This window comes from Petromyzon marinus, chromosome 11 (assembly GCF_048934315.1).
Source record: "Petromyzon marinus isolate PM22_M1 ecotype Great Lakes invasive population chromosome 11, UKy_Petmar_22M1.pri1.0, whole genome shotgun sequence".
Taxonomy (NCBI): Eukaryota; Metazoa; Chordata; class Hyperoartia; order Petromyzontiformes; family Petromyzontidae; genus Petromyzon; species Petromyzon marinus.
The window spans coordinates 2,014,380-2,036,910 of record NC_133677.1 but is presented as its reverse complement, the minus strand read 5'-3'; the positions used below and the strand labels follow the sequence as shown (position 1 = coordinate 2,036,910).

General features: G+C 51.6%; 1 protein-coding gene across 4 annotated transcripts in view; it reads right to left on the bottom strand.

The window, feature by feature from the left end:
* Positions 1-22,531, bottom strand: part of LOC116941376 (slit homolog 2 protein-like) — a 258,451-nt gene that overhangs the window by 21,121 nt on the left and 214,799 nt on the right. For 3 of the 4 annotated variants that reach the window (XM_032952435.2, XM_032952437.2, XM_032952438.2), the window contains 5 exons: positions 22,362-22,489; positions 16,020-16,117; positions 13,032-13,171; positions 5,685-5,705; positions 816-909 (listed from right to left, as the gene is read on the bottom strand). In XM_032952435.2, the coding sequence (XP_032808326.2) occupies positions 816-909; positions 5,685-5,705; positions 13,032-13,171; positions 16,020-16,117; positions 22,362-22,489 (481 nt within the window). The remainder of the gene's footprint in view (positions 1-815; positions 910-5,684; positions 5,706-13,031; positions 13,172-16,019; positions 16,118-22,361; positions 22,490-22,531) is intronic. The other variant, XM_032952436.2, reaches the window with a different exon arrangement.

Here is a 22,531-nt window from a genome sequence, read left to right as displayed (position 1 = left end):
GCCGCAAAACTGCTAAGCGAGCGAGTGACGAAAAAAACGTGGAATGCAAATCTGCGAACTTCAGGACGCAACGTCACACGGTGCTGAATCCCAATCCGCAAACCACGAATTGCAGCTCATGACAAACGGTTCAACGAAAATGCAAATCAATAAACATAAATCGCTAATTGCAAAACATAAGTCACTGAATGGGAAATCCCAACAGTGCAACTTTGCAGCCGCGGAGATGACGGAACGTCCTGACATGCACAGAGCAAACTCCCCAAAGGCACCCGTGCAGTCAGTTTCGTGTAAATCACCAATTAGTTTAGCATTAGGGGCCTCCCTGAAACCACTGCCGGGGTCACAGATAATGAATTTACGGTGGCGTGGGGTCGTGGGACCGCTTGCTCTGGATCAGATCCGACCTACTGTGGCCATGACTGTAGCCACGGGTGATAGCGCTGGGGGTACATGGCCCCCCGCTAGAAAGCAGAACCGCCACACAGCCCCGAACTGACTGTTGGGGCAAGCTCTGTTAGCGAGCACCTATTAAGACCGGCACATCGCATGAGGGGGTGGGTGGCCAGTACCACGCCCGGCCGGCTTCGTCTCCCCAATGCTGATGTTTTACACACCACACCAGGTACACCGTTATGGTCGAGTCGACCTAGGGGAGGTCCTGGACTAGTTAAGATACGCATCACTGATTTTGGTCAAGAGTGGGAATCGAACGTGGGTCGCCGGGTTCGTAGTGCGGTCCGCCAACCGCTACGCTACAGCTTCTAAACACACACACACACACACAAAGACATGGCACCCACACTAACGCTCACTTGTATCCCTTAAGCGTCATGATGCACTTGGAGTCGTGCTGGCACGGGTTCAATTCGGGCGTGCAGAAGTTCACGCGGTCTTCACAGAGGTCACCTGCAGGGACGGAAGGGAGACAAAGGCAAGGTGAGAACGGAGGTGAAGCCGTGCAAACACATGCATGCACACACAAACGCACACACGCACACACACACCCGCACGCACGCGCACACACACTAACACACCAAGGCCAAGTTTAATTGCTGCAGACTGTTGGGGCGACTGCTGTTAGCGAGCGCCTATTGATGATGAAATTACAGGCTCAACCTCGACTCTCCCATGACTTGGCACGAATTCCGGGGTCAGAATAGAATAGTCAATAATCTTTGGTCTCCTTCTGGGTTCTTTCGGTAAAGTCACGTAGAATGGGAATAAAATAATAAAAATAATAAAAATATCATAAAAAATAATAATAATAACAGAATATTCTTATTATTTTTATTATTTTATTCCCATTCTACGTGACTTTACCGAAAGAACCCAGAAGATGAATCCCTGCAGTCACGAAAGCTTTAAATCGAAATTTATCTTAGGTCTCGTTTATTCTGCCTCCTTTATATTTAAATTGTCGCTGACGAGGGTTTGTTTCACATGTCGCGGCCATGAGAGTAACGGTAACATTTGCGTACGAATTGTGCATGTTGTCAATCTTTGCTGCTTACACGCGTACACACACACACACGATTCGAGGCACGTATCGTGAGTATTAACACCAATTTAAATCGCCGAATAAATTAATGGTTACACGCCTGCCAAACGACTCCAATGAGTGCAGGAGGAGCGGCGGCATGGCCAGCAGCATGGCACACCCCAGCTGCCTTTGCCTCCCCAATGCTGATGAGCCGGGTGCTCATTTTTTGGCCGTCTTGATCTAAGGGAAGCCCAGGCAAGGTTCAGATATTTTACATTTCCCACCACTGCTGTGCCATTGCACCCATCTGTGTGCCTTTACACTTGTAAAGTCACACAGATGTAGTCTTAAAACAATAAAGTATTCCAGGGCATGCTTCCAGCATACCGCAACAACAAAAAAAACCCAGCTGCGTTAGTGACCCGGTACTGAATAAGCCCTTTGATATAGCTGGCACAATTATTTTCTTTCTCTCCATTTTGCAAAAATCCATTTAATCATTTTTGTCGGCAAGGCTTGGAACAAAAACAAAGCCAAGTCCGACGAAAAACTTCTGCGATGATAGAACGCAAACCAAAAAATCTGTAAAACCTCAATCCACGGCCGTTTGAAAATAAAAAAAACCCCAAAAGCAAACGTACGGAGAAAGCAACTGGACCACGAAATAAAACCCAGCGAGCTTTAGATTTGCGAGGCGTGAGGGGGGGGGGCAGCACTTGTATGCCAGAGGCCCAGTGACGTCGTCGCCGTCTCACTGGCGGTCAGATGTGTGAGAAGAGACGAGTCACGCTGGGGTGCTTGGGGTGGCTAATACCTTCTCCATCCCAAGTTTACACTTTGAGTTTACACTCCCATAGCCGCAGCGGCAGCGCTGCCACAGCTGCAGTTTAGGTGTTCGGGGTCAAAGATCGTAATAGACCCTTGCACCTTGGCAGCTGCGCACATTGCTCCGAGTTATTTTGCCTCACAATTACACAAGAGAGAGAGAGAGACAGGCACGGGCAGACAGCACAAGGGGGAAAAAGTCAGCCTCGCATCAGATTACACATTTTTTTGAAAAAAACATTTAGTGAGGGTTTTTGGGAGTTTTTCAATTTTTGGTGGGTTCTAAACGGCACTGACACGAGTGTGTTTATCTTTTTAAACGTTTTAATTTTTCTGGTGCCTCATAAAAAAAAAATGTTTAAAGAGGTCCAGAAAGCAAACACATTAATCTGACGGTGCCACAGTGCGGGGGCCTTAGTAAGCTGCACAAGTCTGGCTGTAATAAACATTACAGCTGAAGCGTGCCACCAGAGTGCAGTTCCCACCAACCACGTCCGCTCAGCAAATATACGAACAGAGAGAGCTTACCCGCCACTTAAACATGGTGCACGGTACGCCGATTAACAGGGTTGTCTCTCTGCCTCCGAATAAACGACGATCGCTCACAACGAACACGTGAAACAAAATACAAATGATTACGCAAAGGGGCGTCCTCGACAAAAGACAAAAAACCGAATACCCGTGGAACTGCGGAGACGTGGTGCCTTAACGACCCCCCAAATTGAGAATGACACGAACTGTAAAGAATTGGGGAGGGGGCGGGAGGGGGCTGGGGTAAGAGTGCTGGGTACGAAAGAGCGACAGGGGAGGCCTGCCACGTGGCGGTCGGTCTGCTTTGCGAGCAACGGGCTGCACCTGGTAGTACCACATCGCAGTGAAGAAGAAGAAGCAAACTCCCGCGCGGAGCTACGTGACTCGCTCGTTGCGTCATTCCCGGCCGCCGCCGCCGCCCTCCCCCCGCGTTGGCAAGCGGCGACAACTCCTCGCACGTGCCTCGAGGGAAGGCGATGGCAGCCCTCGAGTGCCACGCTGCGGAAGATGTTCCCACGGGGAGAGGGCACGCGGCCGTGCCCGCCCGCAGCCTCCCCTCGCGAAGCTGCGGCTCCGGTTCAAGTGAGCAAGGTGAAGGCGGCGCTCCATTTTAATTGGTTCACAGCCCCTTTGAAAATGTGGTAGAAATGTCCCGTTGCCACGGTGGGGCGAGTGAGTCGATCTGTCGAACCGGCCGCTGTTGGGTTCCTCGTGGAGCGCCGCTTAATGTCTTTAGCGTCCCTCCTCGGAGGGATGATTGGGGGGGGGGGGGGCAAGTCGATCCACGACCGGGATTTGAACTCTCGTGAAGCTGCCGAGACGGCGAGGGCAACTCGCTGACCGCCACGTCACCTCGCCGGTCTCCCCTGTTTACTCGAGCTTATTGCTCACCCAGAGGGATCATGGGGAAGGAGGATTAGACGCAGTGATGGACGCGTGAGGGATTACGTTTTAAGCGAGCGCGCCGTCGGCTGGGGCTGTAAAGATTCGCCCACGGAGCGATTCGACGAATTCGCACAATCCAGGGTTGCAAATTTGATTCGGGGATTGATTCGTTTGTTTGTATGTACAGTGAGGGAAAAAAGTATTTGATCCCCTGCTGATTTTGTACGTTTGCCCACTGATAAAGAAATGATCAGCCTATAATTTTAATGGTAGGTTTATTTGAACAGTGAGAGACAGAATAACAACAAAAAAATCCAGAAAAACACATGTCAAAAAAGTTATAAATTGATTTGCATTTAAATGAGGGAAATAAGTATTTGACCCTCTCTCAATCAGAAAGATTTCTGGCTCCCAGGTGTCTTTTATACAGGTAACGAGCTGAGATTAGGAGCACACTCTTAAAGATCTCACTTCATGGAGTTGCAATGATCATGAGAACGGTGAGGAATCAGCCCAGAACTACACGGGAGGATATTGTTAATGATCTCAAGGCAGCTGGGACCATAGTCACCAAGAAAACAATTGGTAACACACACGCCGTGAAGGACTGAAATCCTGCAATGCACGCAAGGTCCCCCTGCTCAAGAAAGCACATATACATGCCCGTCTGAAGTTTGCCAATGAACATCTGAATGATTCAGAGGACAACTGGGTGCAAGTGTTGTGGTCAGATGAGACCAAAATGGAGATCTTTGGCATTAACTCAACTCGCCGTGTTTGGAGGAGGAGGAATGCTGCCTATGACCCCAAGAACACCATCCCCATCGTCAAACATGGAGGTGGAAACATGCTTTGGGGGTGTTTTTCTGTTAAGGGGAGAGGACAACTTCATCAAAGGGACGATGGACGGGGCCATGTACCGTCAACTATTGGGTGAGAACCTCCTTCCCTCAGCCAGGGCATTGAAAATGGGTCGTGGATGGGCATTCCAGCATGACAATGACCCAAAACACACGGCCAAGGCAACAAAGGAGTGGCTCAAGAAGAAGCACATGAAGGTTCTAGAGTGGCCTAGCCAGTCTCCAGACTTTAATCCCATAGAAAATCTGTGGAGGGAGCTGAAGGTTCGAGTTGCCAAACGTCAGCCTCGAAACCTTAATGACTTGGAGAAGATCTGCAAAGAGGAGTGGGACAAAATCCCTCCTGAGATGTGTGCAAACCTGGTGGCCAACTACAATAAACGTCTGACCTCTGTGATTGCCAACAATGGTTTTGCCACCAAGTATAAGTCATGTTTTGCAGAGGGGTCACATACTTATTTCCCTCATGAAAATGCAAATCAATTTATAACATTTTGACATGCGTTTTCTGGATTTTGTTGTTGTTATTCTGTCTCTCACTGTTTAAATAAACCTACCATTAAAATTATAGACTGATCATTTCTTTGTCAGTGGGCAAACGTACAAAATCAGCAGGGGATCAAATACTTTTTTCCCTCACTGTACATACGTATGCATGGTATTATGTTGAACTTATTTTGCAACGTATGTACCCAACCGTGTTAAACGGAGGTGAAAATGAAATAATTAACCTTTTATAACCTGGTGTGTGTGTGCACGCACATGCCCTGTTTACACACACACAAACATGGCACAGCATGCGTGGAACATGCGCACGCGTACACACGCACACATGTGCATGCATACACCAAAGACAAAGATCCCCCGTATAGCCATAACATACTTTTGGGGCAAGTGCGCACACGCATACACACACACATGCACACGGTCGTACACAGCACACGGATCCTGTGACAACGCGCATGCAGGGCGCACGGCGCAGCAACAACTCCACGCTTTCAGCTACAGCGGCAGAGACAATTTCTTATATGTGTCCCTTCGAATACAAAACTCGCGTTAAACATCCACATCGCACGGAAACACGACGGCGGCACACTGACCTTCCTCCACCTCATTTATGTCTGCCGTTTGCAGCGGGGAGAGAGACACACAAACAATAAACAAGGCAAGACGTTTAGAGCAATTGCAGTGAGATTGCAGATGCCTGGCATCAACGGGTGGAGTGGTTGTTCTCTTGTGTGTGTGTGTGCGTGTATGTGTGTGTGCGCGTCCCTGTGCGCGTGCGTGCGTGTGCGGTGGTGTAGCGGTTAGCACGCTGTGCTGCAAAACCGTCGACCCGAGTTCGAGTCCCGCTCACGACCACCAACAGTGACAATTATCTAAACCGGTTCTTGACCTCCACTGGGCCGGCTAAGCCTCAACTGAGTACCTGGCGTGATGTGTAAACATCACCACTCCGGGTGTGGTGATGGCCTTCAGAGGTGCACACTAACAGCCCTTGCACCAACAGCCTGCTAAAGGCTACATGGGGGATCTTTGTCTTTGTGTGTGCGTGCATGCGAAGAGCGCAGGCTGCCCGAATTATTGCTGCCGCTTTCCGTTACAAAAAACAGGGCCGCGGGTCAAGATGGTCTAACCGTAAGGATTGAAAACCCGAAAGAAAAATAAATGGCAAATTAGAACGGGCTGCCGGAGCAGTGGCGACTAAATGGTGCTCAGTGGGAATACCAAGAGCAGCGTGGCCACGTGCCGGGAAAATGTGCCGAGACTCAGGGGCGGCGGACCCCACTCTGCACCGTCCCTCCCTGCCCCCCCCCTTCCACCACCTTCCAATTTCTCCGCAATTTCTGCTGCCCCCCCCCCCGTCCCACCGCCCACCAACGTCCCCTCCACACCAGCTCCCCACCCCCCCACTCCGTTTCACCTCCCGCCGTTACTCTCGCTCAAATCCCCAACGACCACCGCCGCCCCCTTCCTCCCGCCATCGGCAACTCGCCCCCCCCCCCCCGTGTTTTGGACAAGGAAGCCATTGAGGGAGGGAGGGAGGGAGGGGGTGCCACGGCGAGGCCCCCCTGTCAGGATTTCATCACTCGGACTTAGCCAATTAAGCTCTGGCGTGGCTGGGCACTCACGTGAGAAGCAAGCACCTGCTGATGCCCGCTAATGCGCCGGCAACCTCCGCTCAACCCCACTCGTCTCACCGCTGACCGGTCGCTTCGCCACGCCAGGCGCTCCCGAGGCCCCTGTTCTGCTCCGGTGATGAGCCGATGAGTTGGGAGCGGGTCGGGGGGGGGGTTGGGGAGGTGTATCTCTTTTATTAACGCTTTTCAGCTCAGGTTGAAAGCAATAATGCATTAGCGCCGTCCCTCCGTCCGTCCGCCTGAAATGCATTACCTCTTGCGAAGATGACGCAATATGAGTGGCGTTGCTATAAGGGACTCACCCTATTGAAAGCCAGGCCAAATTAATCTCAGGGTGGCCCCAAAACTTGTTGGACCAAAATCGGAGGAAAAATTACTTATTTGAAAATATGAAAAATCCAATAGCATATTGACAGCTAGCAGCCCAGCTGGCTGGCTACCCTTATTCTGCAAATTAACGAGACACACTGTGAAACGCCACTGCCAAAACTGTTGGCCAACACACGCATTTCTTACGTTTTGATGTGGCGCCAATGGCAAACGCGGGACGCATTTTTTTATCTGCACGCGATTGGGGTTCACCGGGGAGGTCACGGGGGGATGATGAACGCGACGGGAGCTTTGTGCCATACGCGGGGTTACGATCTCCACCGTGGTCAGATCGATTCCCTCGGTGTCTCAGCACCGGCAATCCTCCATGCATTTGTCTACCCCCTCCCCACCCACACCATGTCTCTCTCTCCCTTAGCGAAAAAAATATTTTAAAAAGACATGTGTTGTCGTCTCAGTGAACCCTCACCTGGTTTAAATACATTTTACGAACGTTTGTACATTCCACTCGCGGCGATCGCACGGCCTGGCTGGCTTGGGATAAAGAAGTAGAAAACAACAACTACATTTAGCGCAGAATCACGTGCGTAGGAATCCGCAATGCTTACGCTACATGCAAACCACCACGGCGTGCATCGCGTCAGCCGCGGCAGTGACGCACGGCAGAGGGATCGTGACTGCACGGGGAAAAGATGAGCGATGACGCGTGCGGTAATGATGTGTGTCTACATCGTATACTTCATCATAATCATAATAATGATTGACAGCCACGTCAATCCACTGCTGGATGAAGAACCCCCCACGCGGTGTCAGTCACGGGCGGTTATTCTTTGACGATACTTTGGCATTCTGGGCAGTGGGTGCTGATGAAGGGAGGATTTTAGAGACCGCTTCAGATATCACTTGGCAGCAGATCTTTACTGGGGTCGGGAATCGAACTTGCACGGTTCGAGGCAGCAGCTCTGTATGCAGCTCCGGCCATGCTGGCTGCCTCATGCAGTTCAAGCAGCACGATTCTGGGACCGTTGGGGACGATTTTTTTCTCGTGTTCATTACCGGCGTGACTCGCCACGTAGCAAACGTCACTAAATTTACGAGGTACAGAGTGAATGTATCCCCGACCATGCCCAAACTTGGAGGAAACGCGTGAGAGTACGCACCGTGTCAACGTCTGTCAATGTTTTGATTGGCTCCCTTTGCTTTCAGGTTTCCCGATGGCCACAGCCAGGGGGTTATTTCTATCTCACAATTTGTACAATTCTCTCTATTTCCTCTACTTGCTTAATTTTGTCACTTTCTAATTCCTAAAGTTATATTACACGTTTTATAGATTTGCAATTTTAAGAGATTTAAGCCTTTTCTTTTTCCTGTCTTATTCACGCTGTATTGTATTAATGAATCACAATTTTTTTTGTCTATATTTGAAGTGTATTTAAAACATCACCTTTGCAAAAAAGGCCACGCCGTTTCACGCACCTCAGTGCGGTTTATTTCATCTCCTGGTTGAAAAAAGGTTACAAAAACAACATCTAAATGGTTTTTTTGGCCTAGTTATAAGCACAAAAACTTTACACTTCTCATGTTTGTTTAAAAAACTCACTGCCATTAACCGTTTCTAGAGGGGTAGCGTAAAAATGCGGATCGACGTTTCCAAGGGAGCTCCAATCCGGTTTAATGCGTCAATAAATTTACGCACTTGGCGGCGAAGGCACCTTTGACCGTAAAACAAATATTATCGTGAACCGACAGCTGTTAGGTCTAGAAATAGGAGCGCGGAACGCGGATGAACAGAAACATCTTGGGGCGCGATGCGGCCCTCCCACGTGCACTGCATGCGCCGTGGGCTGTGCGTGCGTGCGGAAGCAGCAGCAGCACAGACGGCGCGCATGCGAGTCCAATAGTCCAATAGCCCATGCACGACCATTGTGTTGATACAGCTGAGCAGCCAGCAATCGTGGGTGAGTGAGTTAGCGGGTGGGCGAGTGAGCGCGTGGGAGAGAGAGCGTGCGGGTGGGAGAGAGAGCGGGCGACTGAGTGGGTGAGTGGGAGAGAGTGGGTGGGCAGGCGAGCGAATGGGAGAGAGAGCGGGCGGGCGGGCGGGTGGGCGAGCGGGTGGGAGAGAGATAACGGGTAGAGAGACAGCGGGAGGAGAGAGAGCGGGTGGAGAGAGAGCGGGCGGCCGAGTGGGCAAGAGAGCGGGAGGGAGAGAGAGCGGGAGAGAGAGAGAGTGGGTGGACGGAGAGCGGGTGGAGAGAGAGCGGGTGGAGAGAGAGCGGGTGGAGAGACAGCGGGTGGACGGAGAGCGGGTGGAGAGAGAGTGGGTGGAGAGAGAGCGGGTGGAGAGAGAGCGGGTGGAGAGAGAGTGGGAGGGAGAGAGAGCGGGTGGACGGAGAGCGGGTGGAGAGAGAGCGGGTGGAGAGAGAGCGGGTGGAGAGACAGCGGGTGGAGAGAGAGTGGGAGGGAGAGAGAGCGGGTGGACGGAGAGCGGGTGGAGAGAGAGCGGGTGGAGAGAGAGCGAGTGGAGAGAGAGCGGGTGGAGAGACAGCGGGTGGACGGAGAGCGGGTGGAGAGAGAGTGGGTGGAGAGAGAGCGGGTGGAGAGAGAGCGGGTGGAGAGGGAGTGGGTGGAGAGAGAGCGGGAGGGAGAGAGAGCGCGGGTGGACGGAGAGCGGGTGGAGAGAGAGCGGGTGGAGAGAGAGCGGGTGGAGAGAGAGCGGGAGGGAGAGGGAGCGGGTGGACGGAGAGCGGGTGGAGAGAGAGCGGGTGGAGAGAGACCGGGTGGAGAGAGAGCGGGTGGAGAGACAGCGGGTGGAGAGAGAGCGGGAGGGAGAGAGAGCGGGTGGACGGAGAGCGGGTGGAGAGAGAGTGGGTGGAGAGAGAGCGGGTGGAGAGAGAGCGGGAGGGAGAGAGAGCGGGTGGACGGAGAGCGGGTGGAGAGAGAGCGGGTGGAGAGAGAGCGGGTGGAGAGAGAGCGGGTGGAGAGACAGCGAGTGGAGAGAGTGGGAGGGAGAGAGAGCGGGTGGAGAGAGACCGGGTGGAGAGAGGGCGGGTGGAGAGAGCGGGAGGGAGAGAGAGCGGGTGGAGAGAGCGGGAGAGCGAACGCCTCCTCCCCGCGGCGGTTCCTGGCAGTATGGGAATGGTGCGCAATGTGCCGTGGCACCTGACAACCAAGGCATGAAATTTAATGAATCTGCGCTAAATTTGCCATAATTGTGCTTTCTCAAGATACACTCGCTTGACAGTCCCTTCATGTGATATCTAAAATACATTCGAGCAACGGTTAAGCCACCCTGAGACTTCTTAAAGCCAATCCGATACGATAATGAGGTTACGTCTTGTGTATAATATTCAAAATAAATACCCGCGCATTCCGGGCGTGCACGCATTTTTTGCATTACATAGTCTTTAGACTCGCACTGCACTAAAAACAGCTGCTGAGCTGCGTGCAGTGGAAAGGTTTAAAAAAAAAAACATTTTAATTGTTGTGTTTTGTTAAACTGTGTGTTTTGGCTAAACATTCGCCCACCCCTGGTGCCCGCTTGGAGCACCTTTTGCTTGCACAGCCTCGGGGCTAAACGGATCGGCGCAAGCAGCCATTAGAAAAATGAAAAATCCACGGGGGGGGGTGGGGGGCGGGAAGTCCCGTGAAGATTTTTTTTCTTACCTCACAATATAAAAAAAAAATTACGTCCTGCTCGGAAACCATGGCAGGTGCAAGCCCAGCGCGACGATTTCGGACGTGAGGAAAACTAATTTTTTTTTTCCGCGTGAAAAGAGAGAGAGAGAGAGAGAAAAAAAATGCGAAATCCACTACCACCCCCACGCAGAAATCTGAAGGTAAATACGTCGGCGCGTAAATAAGCGTCGGGCGAACAGGAGCGACTCGCGAATCGAGCTGTGAAGTGCCGGTAAATGGGTTTCGTCAAAACAGCCCAGCAAGGGGCCCACCTATATTCCAGAATAATGTGTCGAACGCTGACTTAAACGAAAGCCGTAAAGAATGTGAGGTGAACGTGCGGCTCGGTGTTACGCACGTACGTGCGTTGAACTTCTCTCGCACCGCACGCAGCCAACCGCGCTAGCTGGACGTGTACAGAGACAAACTGAGCCTGGATTGGGATCCACGTTTCGGCTCCTTGTCTTTAAACCGGGTTCTCAAGTGCGTTGATGGTCGGTCTAAGCCTGGGCACCGATGGTGACTGTACAAAAGACATATGTCTCACATTAAATCAGTTTTTTCACTTAGTCTGGCAAAAACCCAGCATTGAGAATAAAAAAAAAACATGTATTGGATTTACTACCAGGCGACGGACGACTCTCGAACACGGTGCATGGAAAAATGCGCTCCTGAGTTGCGGATAAAACTTAAAAGGGATCTACGAATTAGTTCCATCATATTTTATTCCACAGGTCATCCTCTAACCACACATCTGTGAAAGTTCCAAACAGATTCTTCGTCTCGAGCCAGAGCGCCAATTGCACAATCGCAATAATTGAAATGATTAAAAAAACAATGCCGAAAATCTCAGCTCATCACGAATGACACCCAACCACGCCACCCCGCCCCTAGCCCCCCGCCCGCAACTCACGCCGAAGGGATCAGGGGAAACAAGTCCCTCCCGCTCACACGCTCGGGAAAATCTCGACGCGGCTCAAGATGCCGGCCCCGTCTTGACCGCGAGGCACGAGAGCGAGGGCTAATTGGCATTCCGTAAGCGCATTAAAACGTCACGTCCTTTCACGCGGCCGCGGGGGTCACGAGCGCTGGCCATAACACGACTTCGCCCACCTCCTTCCCGCAGCCACGATGCGTCCCATGCCGCCGTGGTGCCGAGATGTTAACTCCCTCGCCTGGTATGTAGGAGGATGCCTGTATATTTGGAGCTTGCGTGTCTCTCTCCCCGTTGTCACGTGGATTTTTCTCCGGGTCCTGTGGTTTTTCCCTCCCACGTTTAGAAACTTGCGCTTACAGTATTTGGCTGGTTTATATTTCCACGTAAGCCACTTCCGTTGCACCATCATTTGTGATAGCCAGGTCACTTCTGAAAAATACCTATATAGCTCAGTGGGCCTTACCTGGTAAAATAAAAAGAGTTTCGCTTTTAAAATAATAAAATTTAGTCTGCTAGCGACGAGTTGCCAGCTCACGTGATTGTGCCGATGCCCGAGGACCGATTGATGTGTGTGTTTGCGGTAAAGCTTGTCGACCTGATTTGATTTTATTTTCAAATTACCGACGATACAATCCGCATGTCTGAAGCTCCCCGCAATGTATACAATTGCATTGGGCTGCACCTCCCAGTGTGAGTGCAACTGTGCTCTTGTTCCACGGCTTAAGTATTTTTTTTGTCAGCATTAGGGTGCTTACGCATATATTTTAGATACATTACGTGTGTAGAGTATATAATTACGTGCGAGTATATGTATTTATGTGTGTGATAGGTGTGTGTGTGTGTCTATTTATATGTTGTTGTTTTTTTATCTCACGTGTTCGCGCACAAAAGCCTCACCAAGTCTCGCGACTCTTTTACAAGGAGGGTCCTGCCACGTTTGCGTTGCTACGGAGATTACGAATGGGTAATTTGCCGTTTAATTTCTCAACTTTGCCATGTTTGTTCTCCGACGCCTGCACACGCAGTGGCCTGCCCTTCACGAGTGAGATCGCGGGGATCTTTGAACGTCCCACTACGCTCAAAGTGGACGTCGTGTGGTATTTGTGGTGTTTGTTTTACGGCTAGCACCACACCAGCGCAGTATTAATCGGGACGAACCTCTGCAGCAGGCGACGAAACGCGTCACCGCCCGTGTGCGCGTACGTCTGGGTGCTCGCTGACAGCCCTTGTCCCGACAGTCAGTCAAGGCTACACGGGGGAACTTTGTCTTTGCTGTGTCCCTCGCACGGGGTTGTTAGCGCGCACAATCGCATTCACGTCTCGTCACTCCACTCTCCCCCTCCGCCCCCCCACCCCACGCTCACCTGTGTACTCGTGCGTGCACAGGCAGGTGTAGTTGTTGATGCCGTCCACACAGGTGGAGTTGTTCTCACAGTCGTTGTCTTCGCAGTCGTCGATGTTCACCTCGCACCGGTCTCCCTCAAAGCCGTCGGCACAAGCGCACCTGGCAGAGGGCAAGCGGGTCAGGGCGGAGGAGGGGGAGTCTGCAGGGAGTGGCGGAGGCGGTGGTGGTAGTGGTGGCGGTCGCGATGATGATAAAAATGGTGATAATAGTGGCTGTGGTGGCAGTGGCGATGCTTTAGGTGGTGGTTGTTGTAGCGGTGGTGGTTGTTGTAGCGATGGCGGCTGTGGTGGTGGTGTTGGTGACAATGGTTCTGGTGGCGGTGATGATTATGATGATAGTGGTGATGGTAATAGTGGTAGTTATGGAAGTGGTGGTGGTAGTGGTCATGGCGGGAAACAGGTGGAGAGCTGCAGGTGGTGGGTTGGGCGGGGGGAGTTAAAACTAAACTATAAAAAATATTTTTTATTTTGTCAGGTAAGGCCCACTGAACTATTCAGCTCTTTTTCAGAAGCGACCTGGCTACAAATGATCGCTCAATGAAGTGGATTATCACGTGGGAATTTAAAGCAGTGAAACACTGCTTAAAAATAAACGCATGCTTCGAAAATGTGCCGGGAAAAACCGGAGGACCCGGAGAAAAATCTACGTGACCACAGATGGGAGAGACACGCAGACTCCAAAAATACGGACGTCAGGGTGAGGATCGAACCAACGACCTCCTGTATACGGGCGAGGCAGTTAACATCTCGCCACCGTGGTACCCAGCCGAACCTGGCAGGTGCCGCTTCCACTGCCACCAGCACAGCGGTTATGGCACCCTCGCCGCCAATCGGCGGCGCGTCAACACCTCCACCCCCCTCCCCCTCCGGACGATCCCCGTCGAGGACCTTTCAAAGTGGCTTCTTCCGTAAACATCAACAAACGTGCAAGTCGATACAATTGCTATCGGGTTTCAAAGTCGATTTTTTTCGTGCGAGGAATTTGTTTTTACCGCGATGGGCGACGCTGCCGATATAAAAAAAAACGGTTTTACCCAGGAGTGAAAAAAAATTGCAATGGGAATGGATCGCCCCTTTTTGCGCGCACGGTTTCCAGATTTAAAGCGCACGAGCGCCTGCCTTTTCAGCAGCGCTCGAAAGGTGCCCCCCTCACCTACTCGCTGAACTCACAAATCGCAGGGGGATTACCCGGAGACAGAAAGCTGCTGGTGTAAGAGTTAGGATTACGGCTGGCGGCTGGGGGGGGTGGGGGAAGGGAAAGAACCGGGATTGCTTTTGGGCCCGGGGTTAGATGCAGTGCCGTGCATGGTGCTAGGGTTAGGAGTTCGGAGTGGGGTTAGGAGCGTACTTAGATGGCACTTCTAAAGTTCTAAGTGAAGCTTATGGGGCCACAAGCACGATTGTGCATGACACGATGTGACTTGGAAGTTTGGCAAGACTCAGGAGGGCGAGGCATGGGGCTATGGTTAGGCTGCGTTTAGATGCACACGAGGGTTCATGTTTGGGTTACGGTTTGAATTGGCGTTATGGGTGGGTTCTGTGCTGATGTTGAGGTCAATATTCCAGGGTCGTGCTGGGGGCCAGAGGTTAATGCCTTGTTTCCACCACCACCAAATGGGCTCTGCTGGCTCTGGAGCAGCCCAGGAGCAGCTGCACAACAGGTTTGGCTGTTCCCCATGCTCGATATTCAAATGAGGCTCACGCGATATGCAGATGGGGCACTATAGATCAGACTTGCACGTGTGAAGAAAAAAAATAATGTGCCATTCGCAGTGTGGGCAGGAATAGTGGTTTGGTGGGGGTCGTGGCTATTGAGGAGTGGGCAGGGTCGACACGTGTTCCAGTTCAGCCTCCCAGAAACGTGGTAAATCTATGAAGAGAGCTCCTTCCATATGTTTGTAGAACTGCCTGGGAATCGTGATCGATCTCTCGTCAAAGTCTTTAAAGCACCGCAAGTGTAGAGTGTGATCCCCAGCAATAACACGGCCAATCTCTCTTGCCCCGTCTTATATTCTGAACAAGAGCCATTGGTCAAAACCTCAACCGACTAATATGTTTTTTTTTCTTCTTCCACGAGCAGACTGTGCTAATGACAAACGTGGTCCGGTTTCTTGTTTGTTTTTTGTGCTGAGTGTGCCCAGAGCTCGGCTACCGTGGGGACTTGGCCTCTTTGGCCCGGACAGGTCTCAGCGCATTGCCGGCCCAGTGTCTAAGTGACCGCGGCAGCAACGCGGTGGTGAGGTGTTAACTCCCTCGCCTGGTATTCAGGAGGTCATGGGTTCTATCCCGATCCTCATGCATATACAGGGTGCTTAAATTTTTTTTTTAACACTGATATGGGACTTTCTTTTCATGACAAAAGAACGGATAATACACTGTAACATCATAACAAATATAATGTTAATAGCTTCAAAAAGTCTCCACCTGTTCACCATCATTGTCAACACGTGGCCTGGAATCTTTTCCAAGTGGTCTCCAGAGCTCGGAGGCACGTTTCTTGTGGTATTGTTGCAAATTCTCGGAAGTGTTAACATTGTTTTTAAGCACCCTGTATATATGGAGTTTTCATGTTCTCCCTGTAGTCACGTGGATTTTTCTCCGCATCCTCCGGATTTTCCCTCCACATTTATAAACATGTGCTGAGAGCATTTGGCAGCTATAAATGTCCACACGATATGCCACTTTGTTGAGCTATGATTTGTGGCCAGGTCGCTTCTGAAAAAGCACTAAGAGCTCAGTGGGCCTTACCTGGTAAAATAAAAGAAATACTTACAGTTTAACGCAGGATATAAAAAAAAAGTTTTAATTAAATTGAGGTAAAATGCAAAGCCGCTCAACACGCATGGTTGCATTCCGCTTTCGAATTAAGCGCCGAGTTTTGCCTCCTACTTCTCGAGCAACGGACAAGCCGCTGGCGTCCTCCCTGCGGGTGAGGCCCCATCTCTCACCAGAATCGGTCGTCTCGCCCGTCCTGCAGGTTGCAGGTGCCCCCGTTGTGACAGGGTCCGGTGACGCACGCGTTGATCGGCGTGTCGCAGTCTTGACCCTGCGAGGCAAACGAAGGGGGGGGGGGGCACAGGATTTCCTCTATTTAGCACGATTGGCTATGTATGGTGCGATTTAAGTTCAACATATACAGTGAGGGAAAAAAAGTATTTGATCCCCTGCTGATTTTGTACGTTTGCCCACTGACAGAGAAATGATCAGTCTATAATTTTAATGTTAGGTTTATTTGAACAGTGAGAGACAGAATAACAACAACAAAATCCAGAAAAACGCATGTCAAAAATGTTATAAATTGATTTGCATTTTAATGCAAACACGCATTTTGCTTCGAGCGCACGTGTCCAGCATCGCTTGCCCGTATTCCACGCCGGTACGATCTGCCTAGCTCGCGATTCGCCATACGAGATCTAGTGGCCCCGAAAGTGACCATTTTTCTTCTCCGTCATCGTTTTTAGTTGAACAAAAATTTTTTAGCAAAAAACCTCCCAGCGGTCGGCGTTGATTGGTGGAACGAAAGCGCCCCCCCCCCCCCGACCTTTGAGTGGCGGTAACGTGGGAGGAAGTGCCGCCAACTGCCCGCTGTCAAATAAACACTTCCCATGTCGCGACCTCTGGCCCCGGCTCTCTACCCCATCCCACCCCACCACCGCCAAGCTTTGGCTTCCATGTGATGCCCCAGTTAGCGGTGGGCCCTACGCACCCCGCCTGGCGTTGCCACTTCTGATTTGCAAAACGTCGGGGGATATCGCGGAGTTCAGGACAATATTTTACAATAGCAGAAGAGGGGGAAAACTGCACGTGAAATGCATTGTATTGAGGTGTATGGATTGCTATGCAGCTGACACACATTGACACTCTCAATGTCCCCCGCAGCTACCTCAACAAGAGGACGATCCCGGGAAAATCAGGGCAGGTGGCAACTCTAAACCTCACCGCTGGCATGCAAAGTAAGACCACGCAGAGGTTTCTCTCAACACGAAGTTCTCAAGATCATCGCAGACTTAAACAGATGTAGGCCCAGGCTTTTGATTCAATGGTCATAACACACCACCACCTTGGTAATTTGCAACTACTGTTTGCAACAGTGTTCACCAGCATTACTTCAACAAGAAGGCACCCTCGCAGACACATGAATGGCACCGCAATCCGCTGTCGGGCAATTTCCGTCCCATTAATGCCCGCGACAACTTTGACAACAAAAAAAACGTAAACGGGGGTATGACCCACCCCCCGATTGCGACGTGCGGTGCCTCATTATGCACCTCCAATTACCACGGTTGGCTACGTACGGTGAAATAGAAAGGGACAACATACGTACATACGCGCATTACAGGACGAAAGGGGCACCCGTGCGGCCATGAGCCTTGCCGTTGGAAATTACACCAAGCCAAAGGGGGTCTCCGGGATCGCGTAACGCGACATGAATAGGTTTAGGGTTTCGTTGATGATCAGTGCCCTTTTAGGATCTGCGACCCCTGAAACGGTTGAACAAATTGCCAGCCATCAACCGGGCCATTTAAACGCTAATGCGGCGCAAGCGCAACACAATATCCTTCCGCTGGCGCTCGCTAATAAGAGCCGTAATTGCGACCGATGCTTCGCTACGGCCGCCAGGATAACGTTTCTGCCGTTTTCAAACCCGCTTCCATCTGGAGGGCCACTTCCAAAGCGGTGATGAGTTTTTTTGTTTTGTTTCATGATCGCAGTCGTGCTGCAGTCGGAAGTTTATTATTCCGCCTTAAGGCGGTCGATTGGTTACTCGCTGGCCACTTTTTGCTACACTCAAGAAATGTTACGTCGGCAAGTCTGTCCACGTGTTCGTCTGGCCGAGCCGACGCTTCTCAGGTTTTCATAAAAACTACAAAACCCCCAAAACCAATGACCACTAAACGTACCCACGAGTCCAGTCACGGTGATTTTCTTGCTCTAATGCGCATCGAGGCAGCGCACATCTCCTGTTTACAGCCCTGAGCCGGTCAAGGGGAAATTCCACATTCCTGTGACGGTGGGGAGAGTTCATCCGCAAGACGACCAGTGTCGAATTCTCCACAAAGTGGTACTCATTTTTAACAACCCTGGAGGGTTAATGGGCTGAGTCAACCGCCAATCGCAGGACTTGAACTCGCAACCATCCAGTTGCGAGCCTTTCACTCTACCGCTGAGCCACCTGGCCCGATAAAAAGACAAGTAGCACGGAGCTCATTAATGGTAATGCCCATATCTGCAAAGGTTTCGGGGAAATATTGACACTGAAATACAAAGAAAATGCGTTTTGAATAAAACATAATAATTATATAATTATACGCATCAGCGTGACTGCCGCACGCATGTGACGTAAGAGCAGTGTAGGTGTTCGTGCTTGCCCCGAACGTGTACACACAGACGTCTGTACGCACGTGCGTACGCGCATTTCCGCACGCGTGAACATTTCTTGAGCATGGTCAGGTGATACTTTTTTTGCCCAATCCTGGCCAGCGGGCTAAAATTTTTTATAAAACATACTGGCTTGCCGGTGTGTTTTTTAATTTACAGTCCTACCCGAGCCGGTCGCCGTGCCGCTGCATGAATGAGCGCCGAATCAAAAGTTGTGCGATCTACGATGCTGGTAGCTGAAGGGGAGAGAGGCGCTCTCATCGCCGCCGAACTCATGGGGAAAACAGCTCACCCTCCTCATTCACCCCGTCGGGTCAAAAGCGCTGAGTGAGACTCGGAAACGGAGAGCCGGGTGAAGTCAGCTACTCCCCGCGATCAATCATCACAGTGCTAAAAGCAACTTTCCCAACCCCGTGTTGTGTGTACGGCGCACGTACATCAGCGGTTACAAAGTGAGAGTAATGATACACCCAAAAAGGTGATTTATCGGCAGCGAACGGCACGATTGTGAAGATCACTCCTAATCCCGCCGTGCGTGGCTCGTGACGTGGCCACACGTAGCCTTGTTTTAGTCCACCAACTCTAGAGGCAAAATTCGTGGCCATTTCGGCCTCCTTTGTCGTATACCCAATTCATCTTGTCTCATGTATGGGCTTTGGCTCGATCCGTTAGCCTAAATATAAAATCTGCACGCATCGAGGAATAATTGACACGGAGCGTGCACGCAGTTCGCAGCACGCATCCAACGAGCAGTACGCGCCGATTCTAATTGCCGTATCAATCGCTTCGGCGCTTCGGCGTGCGGTCCCGGGGTATACTGGGAGGCTGGCCTCGGCCCGTGCGAGTCGTCAACGTGGCCTGAGAAGACTCCGGGGGGGGGGGGGGTAAGCACAACAACCGCAACCACGTCCGCGACCACGACCAGGCGATTATCCGTCGATCAGCTGTTGACCTCTCTCGAGGGTGCCGGCGCAGACCGCGACGGGACGCGACTGATTGCCGTGCGCTTCCTCAGCCACGGCACTTTGGCCGTTAAAGCCGGCGGGAAAAAAAGATTACTTAAATACACCTCAACGGAAGATGTAATCGGCACAAATAGTTATTTAACTCATAGACACTAAATGTACCTAGGATTGTGTGTGCCCAGGTTGCGCGTTCTGGGCTGTTTGGTTAATGAGAAAAAAAGTCAGGGCAAAATGGGTGCTGGGCTCAGGGTCGGCTAATTTATGTTTGTTGAACTTCTTTCGCACCGTACGTAGTCAACCGTGCTGATCGGAGGTGCGGGGGAAGGACAACAAACTTAACACAAAAAGCAGTTCCAAAGAAATTCGTTTTCAATCTAGATTATTTAAAAGTACATAGCTCCAGTGGCTTCCTAATATCGGAAGGAAGATCGTTCCAGACGGCCACAGAAGCCGTCTGAAAGTGCGCGATGCGGTGACGATCTTGGTTCGATGGCGAGCCAAGAGCTGCTGCTGCGAGGATGACCGGAGTTTGTGTGATTGTTTATGGTCCATGATGCGATCAGCAAGATATTGTGGTTCACTCTTTGGTTCTTTCGGTGAAGCCATGTAGAAACGAGCGTGACTTTATAATGAAAATGAAGTTTGGCTTCAGGACAGCGAGAGAAATGGAGACAGACGGAGATGGACATGGAGAGAGAGAGATGTAGGCAGACAGGGAGGGAGACACATGGAGAGAGAAAGACACCGAGCGAGACAAATGAAGACAGCGACATACAGATAAGACAGACACACAAAACAAAAATAAGATGCGATACCAAGACATTACAGCGCACAGAGAGAAACAAGGAGACAGACGCACGTAGATGGACAGAAAAAAAATCAAGCAGATTGTCACAAACACCAATGGGCAATGATATTATTTAAATATTTCTTCTATTTTAGGAGAGTCATTCCCTGGGGGGAGGGCAAACAGAAAAAAAACTGCAACTTCTTGTGCTCAAGTGAGACCTCCGACACCTCGTCGACCGCGTGAAACTCAAATCGGCCAATCGAAGATCGCGCTCCCGCCCCCCCCCCCCAACAAACCTGGGGCGACAAAAACCCCCCGCGGCCATCAGCACCCGCCAAGGGGCCCCCAACGCGTTCCCAGGGTGCTCCATTAGCCGGCCGCGCCTTTCAGAGCGGGCCGGGTCAGGCGAGTCGGATTCCTCCCCGCATTACCGCCAACGGGGCGGCAGCGGCGGCACGGAGTTCCCCGCGGCTCCAAAACGGCCAAACGCGAGCGGCCCGACCGGAACGACGCGCGAGAGGCGTCGTTAATCAAAAGAGCGGCGCAGAATGCCATGGCGGCTGCCGCTACCGCCACCACCGCCGCCGCTGCCGGATAATAAACGCGCGCGACAACAGCCCCCATTCACGTCGCTCGGTGGCGTTTTTGGCCCACGCTTTTGTATTTTGCGTGGACCGGAATGTTTTTGGTTGTTTCATGTACCTGCATTGTGCGTGCGTTTATTCCCCCTTTGAAAAGGCACTGAAAAGAGGGAGGGGCAGGGTGAGGGGGGGGGGTCTCTTTGTTAGTGAAGGATATGAGGTCAGCAGGCGAAAAGGTGCTCACACAGACAGGGTTACTTTAAACAAAGATTGGGTTTCTTCATCGGGCGCACGTGTAATATGCTTTAAACTAAACTAAACTATTTATTTTTTATTTAACCAGGTAAGGCCCACTGAGCTGTACGGCTCTTTTTCAGAAGCGACCTGGCCATATATGACAGCTCAACAAAGTGACGTTGATTCTAAATGTGGAGGGAAAAACAGGAGAACCCGGAGAAAAATCTACACGACCACGGGCAGAGAGAGAACATTCAAACTTCAAATATACAGGCATCAGGGTCGGGATCGAATCCACGACCTCCTGCATACCAGGCGAGGTAGTAAACATCTCCTAGCCACCGTGTCGAGATGCTAAGTAATAATAGTTGACAGCTTTTGTCAATCCACTGTTGGACAAAGTTCTCTTCACACCGTGTTGGTTTATGAGGGTTGTTTGACCATGCTTCACCACGCTGGTCAGCGCAGGTTGGCAGCGAGGTTTAGGCCCAGGAAGGGTTCAGACTTTGCTCGCCACTGATGCTTGCCATGGCCAAGAGTGGAACTCAGGTCTCCTGGCTCACAGTGTGGTCCACAGATATCACTAGCCACGCATTTTAGTCATAGCCCGGACTCAAACTCGGGCTCTCGGTTTTGTAGCGTGGTGCACGAACCACTCTGCCACTGGTCCCTGTACACTGCACTAACACACGCGTGCATATTGGTATAAAAAGAGTTCAATCAAATGTAGATGAGGATGTAGTTCTTTTTGGAAAAAAATTATTCCCGAATGGCGGGCAACTTATCGATGTGGCGGCTACAGAACAAAATCCGAGCAGTGCATCAATTGACATGGACAGCAGCACAGTGAGGGGTACGAGTGAGGGGGTACTGGGATGACACGGAGAGTCGGTGACTCGACGCGATGCTGGAGCACGCGCACACCTCGACGACGGCTTGAGGAGGTTCCCTACGAGCTTCCTGCTGCCACTGTGCGTGGCTGTGGGTCTGAGCTACAGCCACGCCAAAGGTGTGAACCGCAAGTCTCTCTTGCACAGCTCGCGACTGCCGCGTGATGCCGCGTGACTGCTGCGTGATGACGTGTGACGCACTCGGCCTCTCCGGCCTCTCTGCTACGAAACGAGGGGCCGTCACCTCGCGCGCGTCCCCTCTCGACGAACGCGTTGACAGTTTTTTTTAGTTTTGCCCTCTACGCTCGTTGCATCGCGCCCCCAACGACGCTAGGCGAGGTCACGCGCGCGTTTCCGTTCGACGCCGGACGCAGCACGTGTGCCGGCCGTGGGAATTCTCTCTCCCGTGTCGCCGCGACGGAGCGTTGGCTGCGGCGAGCCGCCGTACCTTGTATCCGTAGGGGCAGGTGCAGCGGTAGTAGTCGACGGGGTCCGCGCTGCACATGCCCTTGTTCTTGCAGGGCTCCGACAGGCACGGGCTGCACTTGGCCAGGATGGCCACGTCCGGTGGAGGCCCTGCACCAGAGACGAAGATCAACACCCACCCACTGCCAAGCG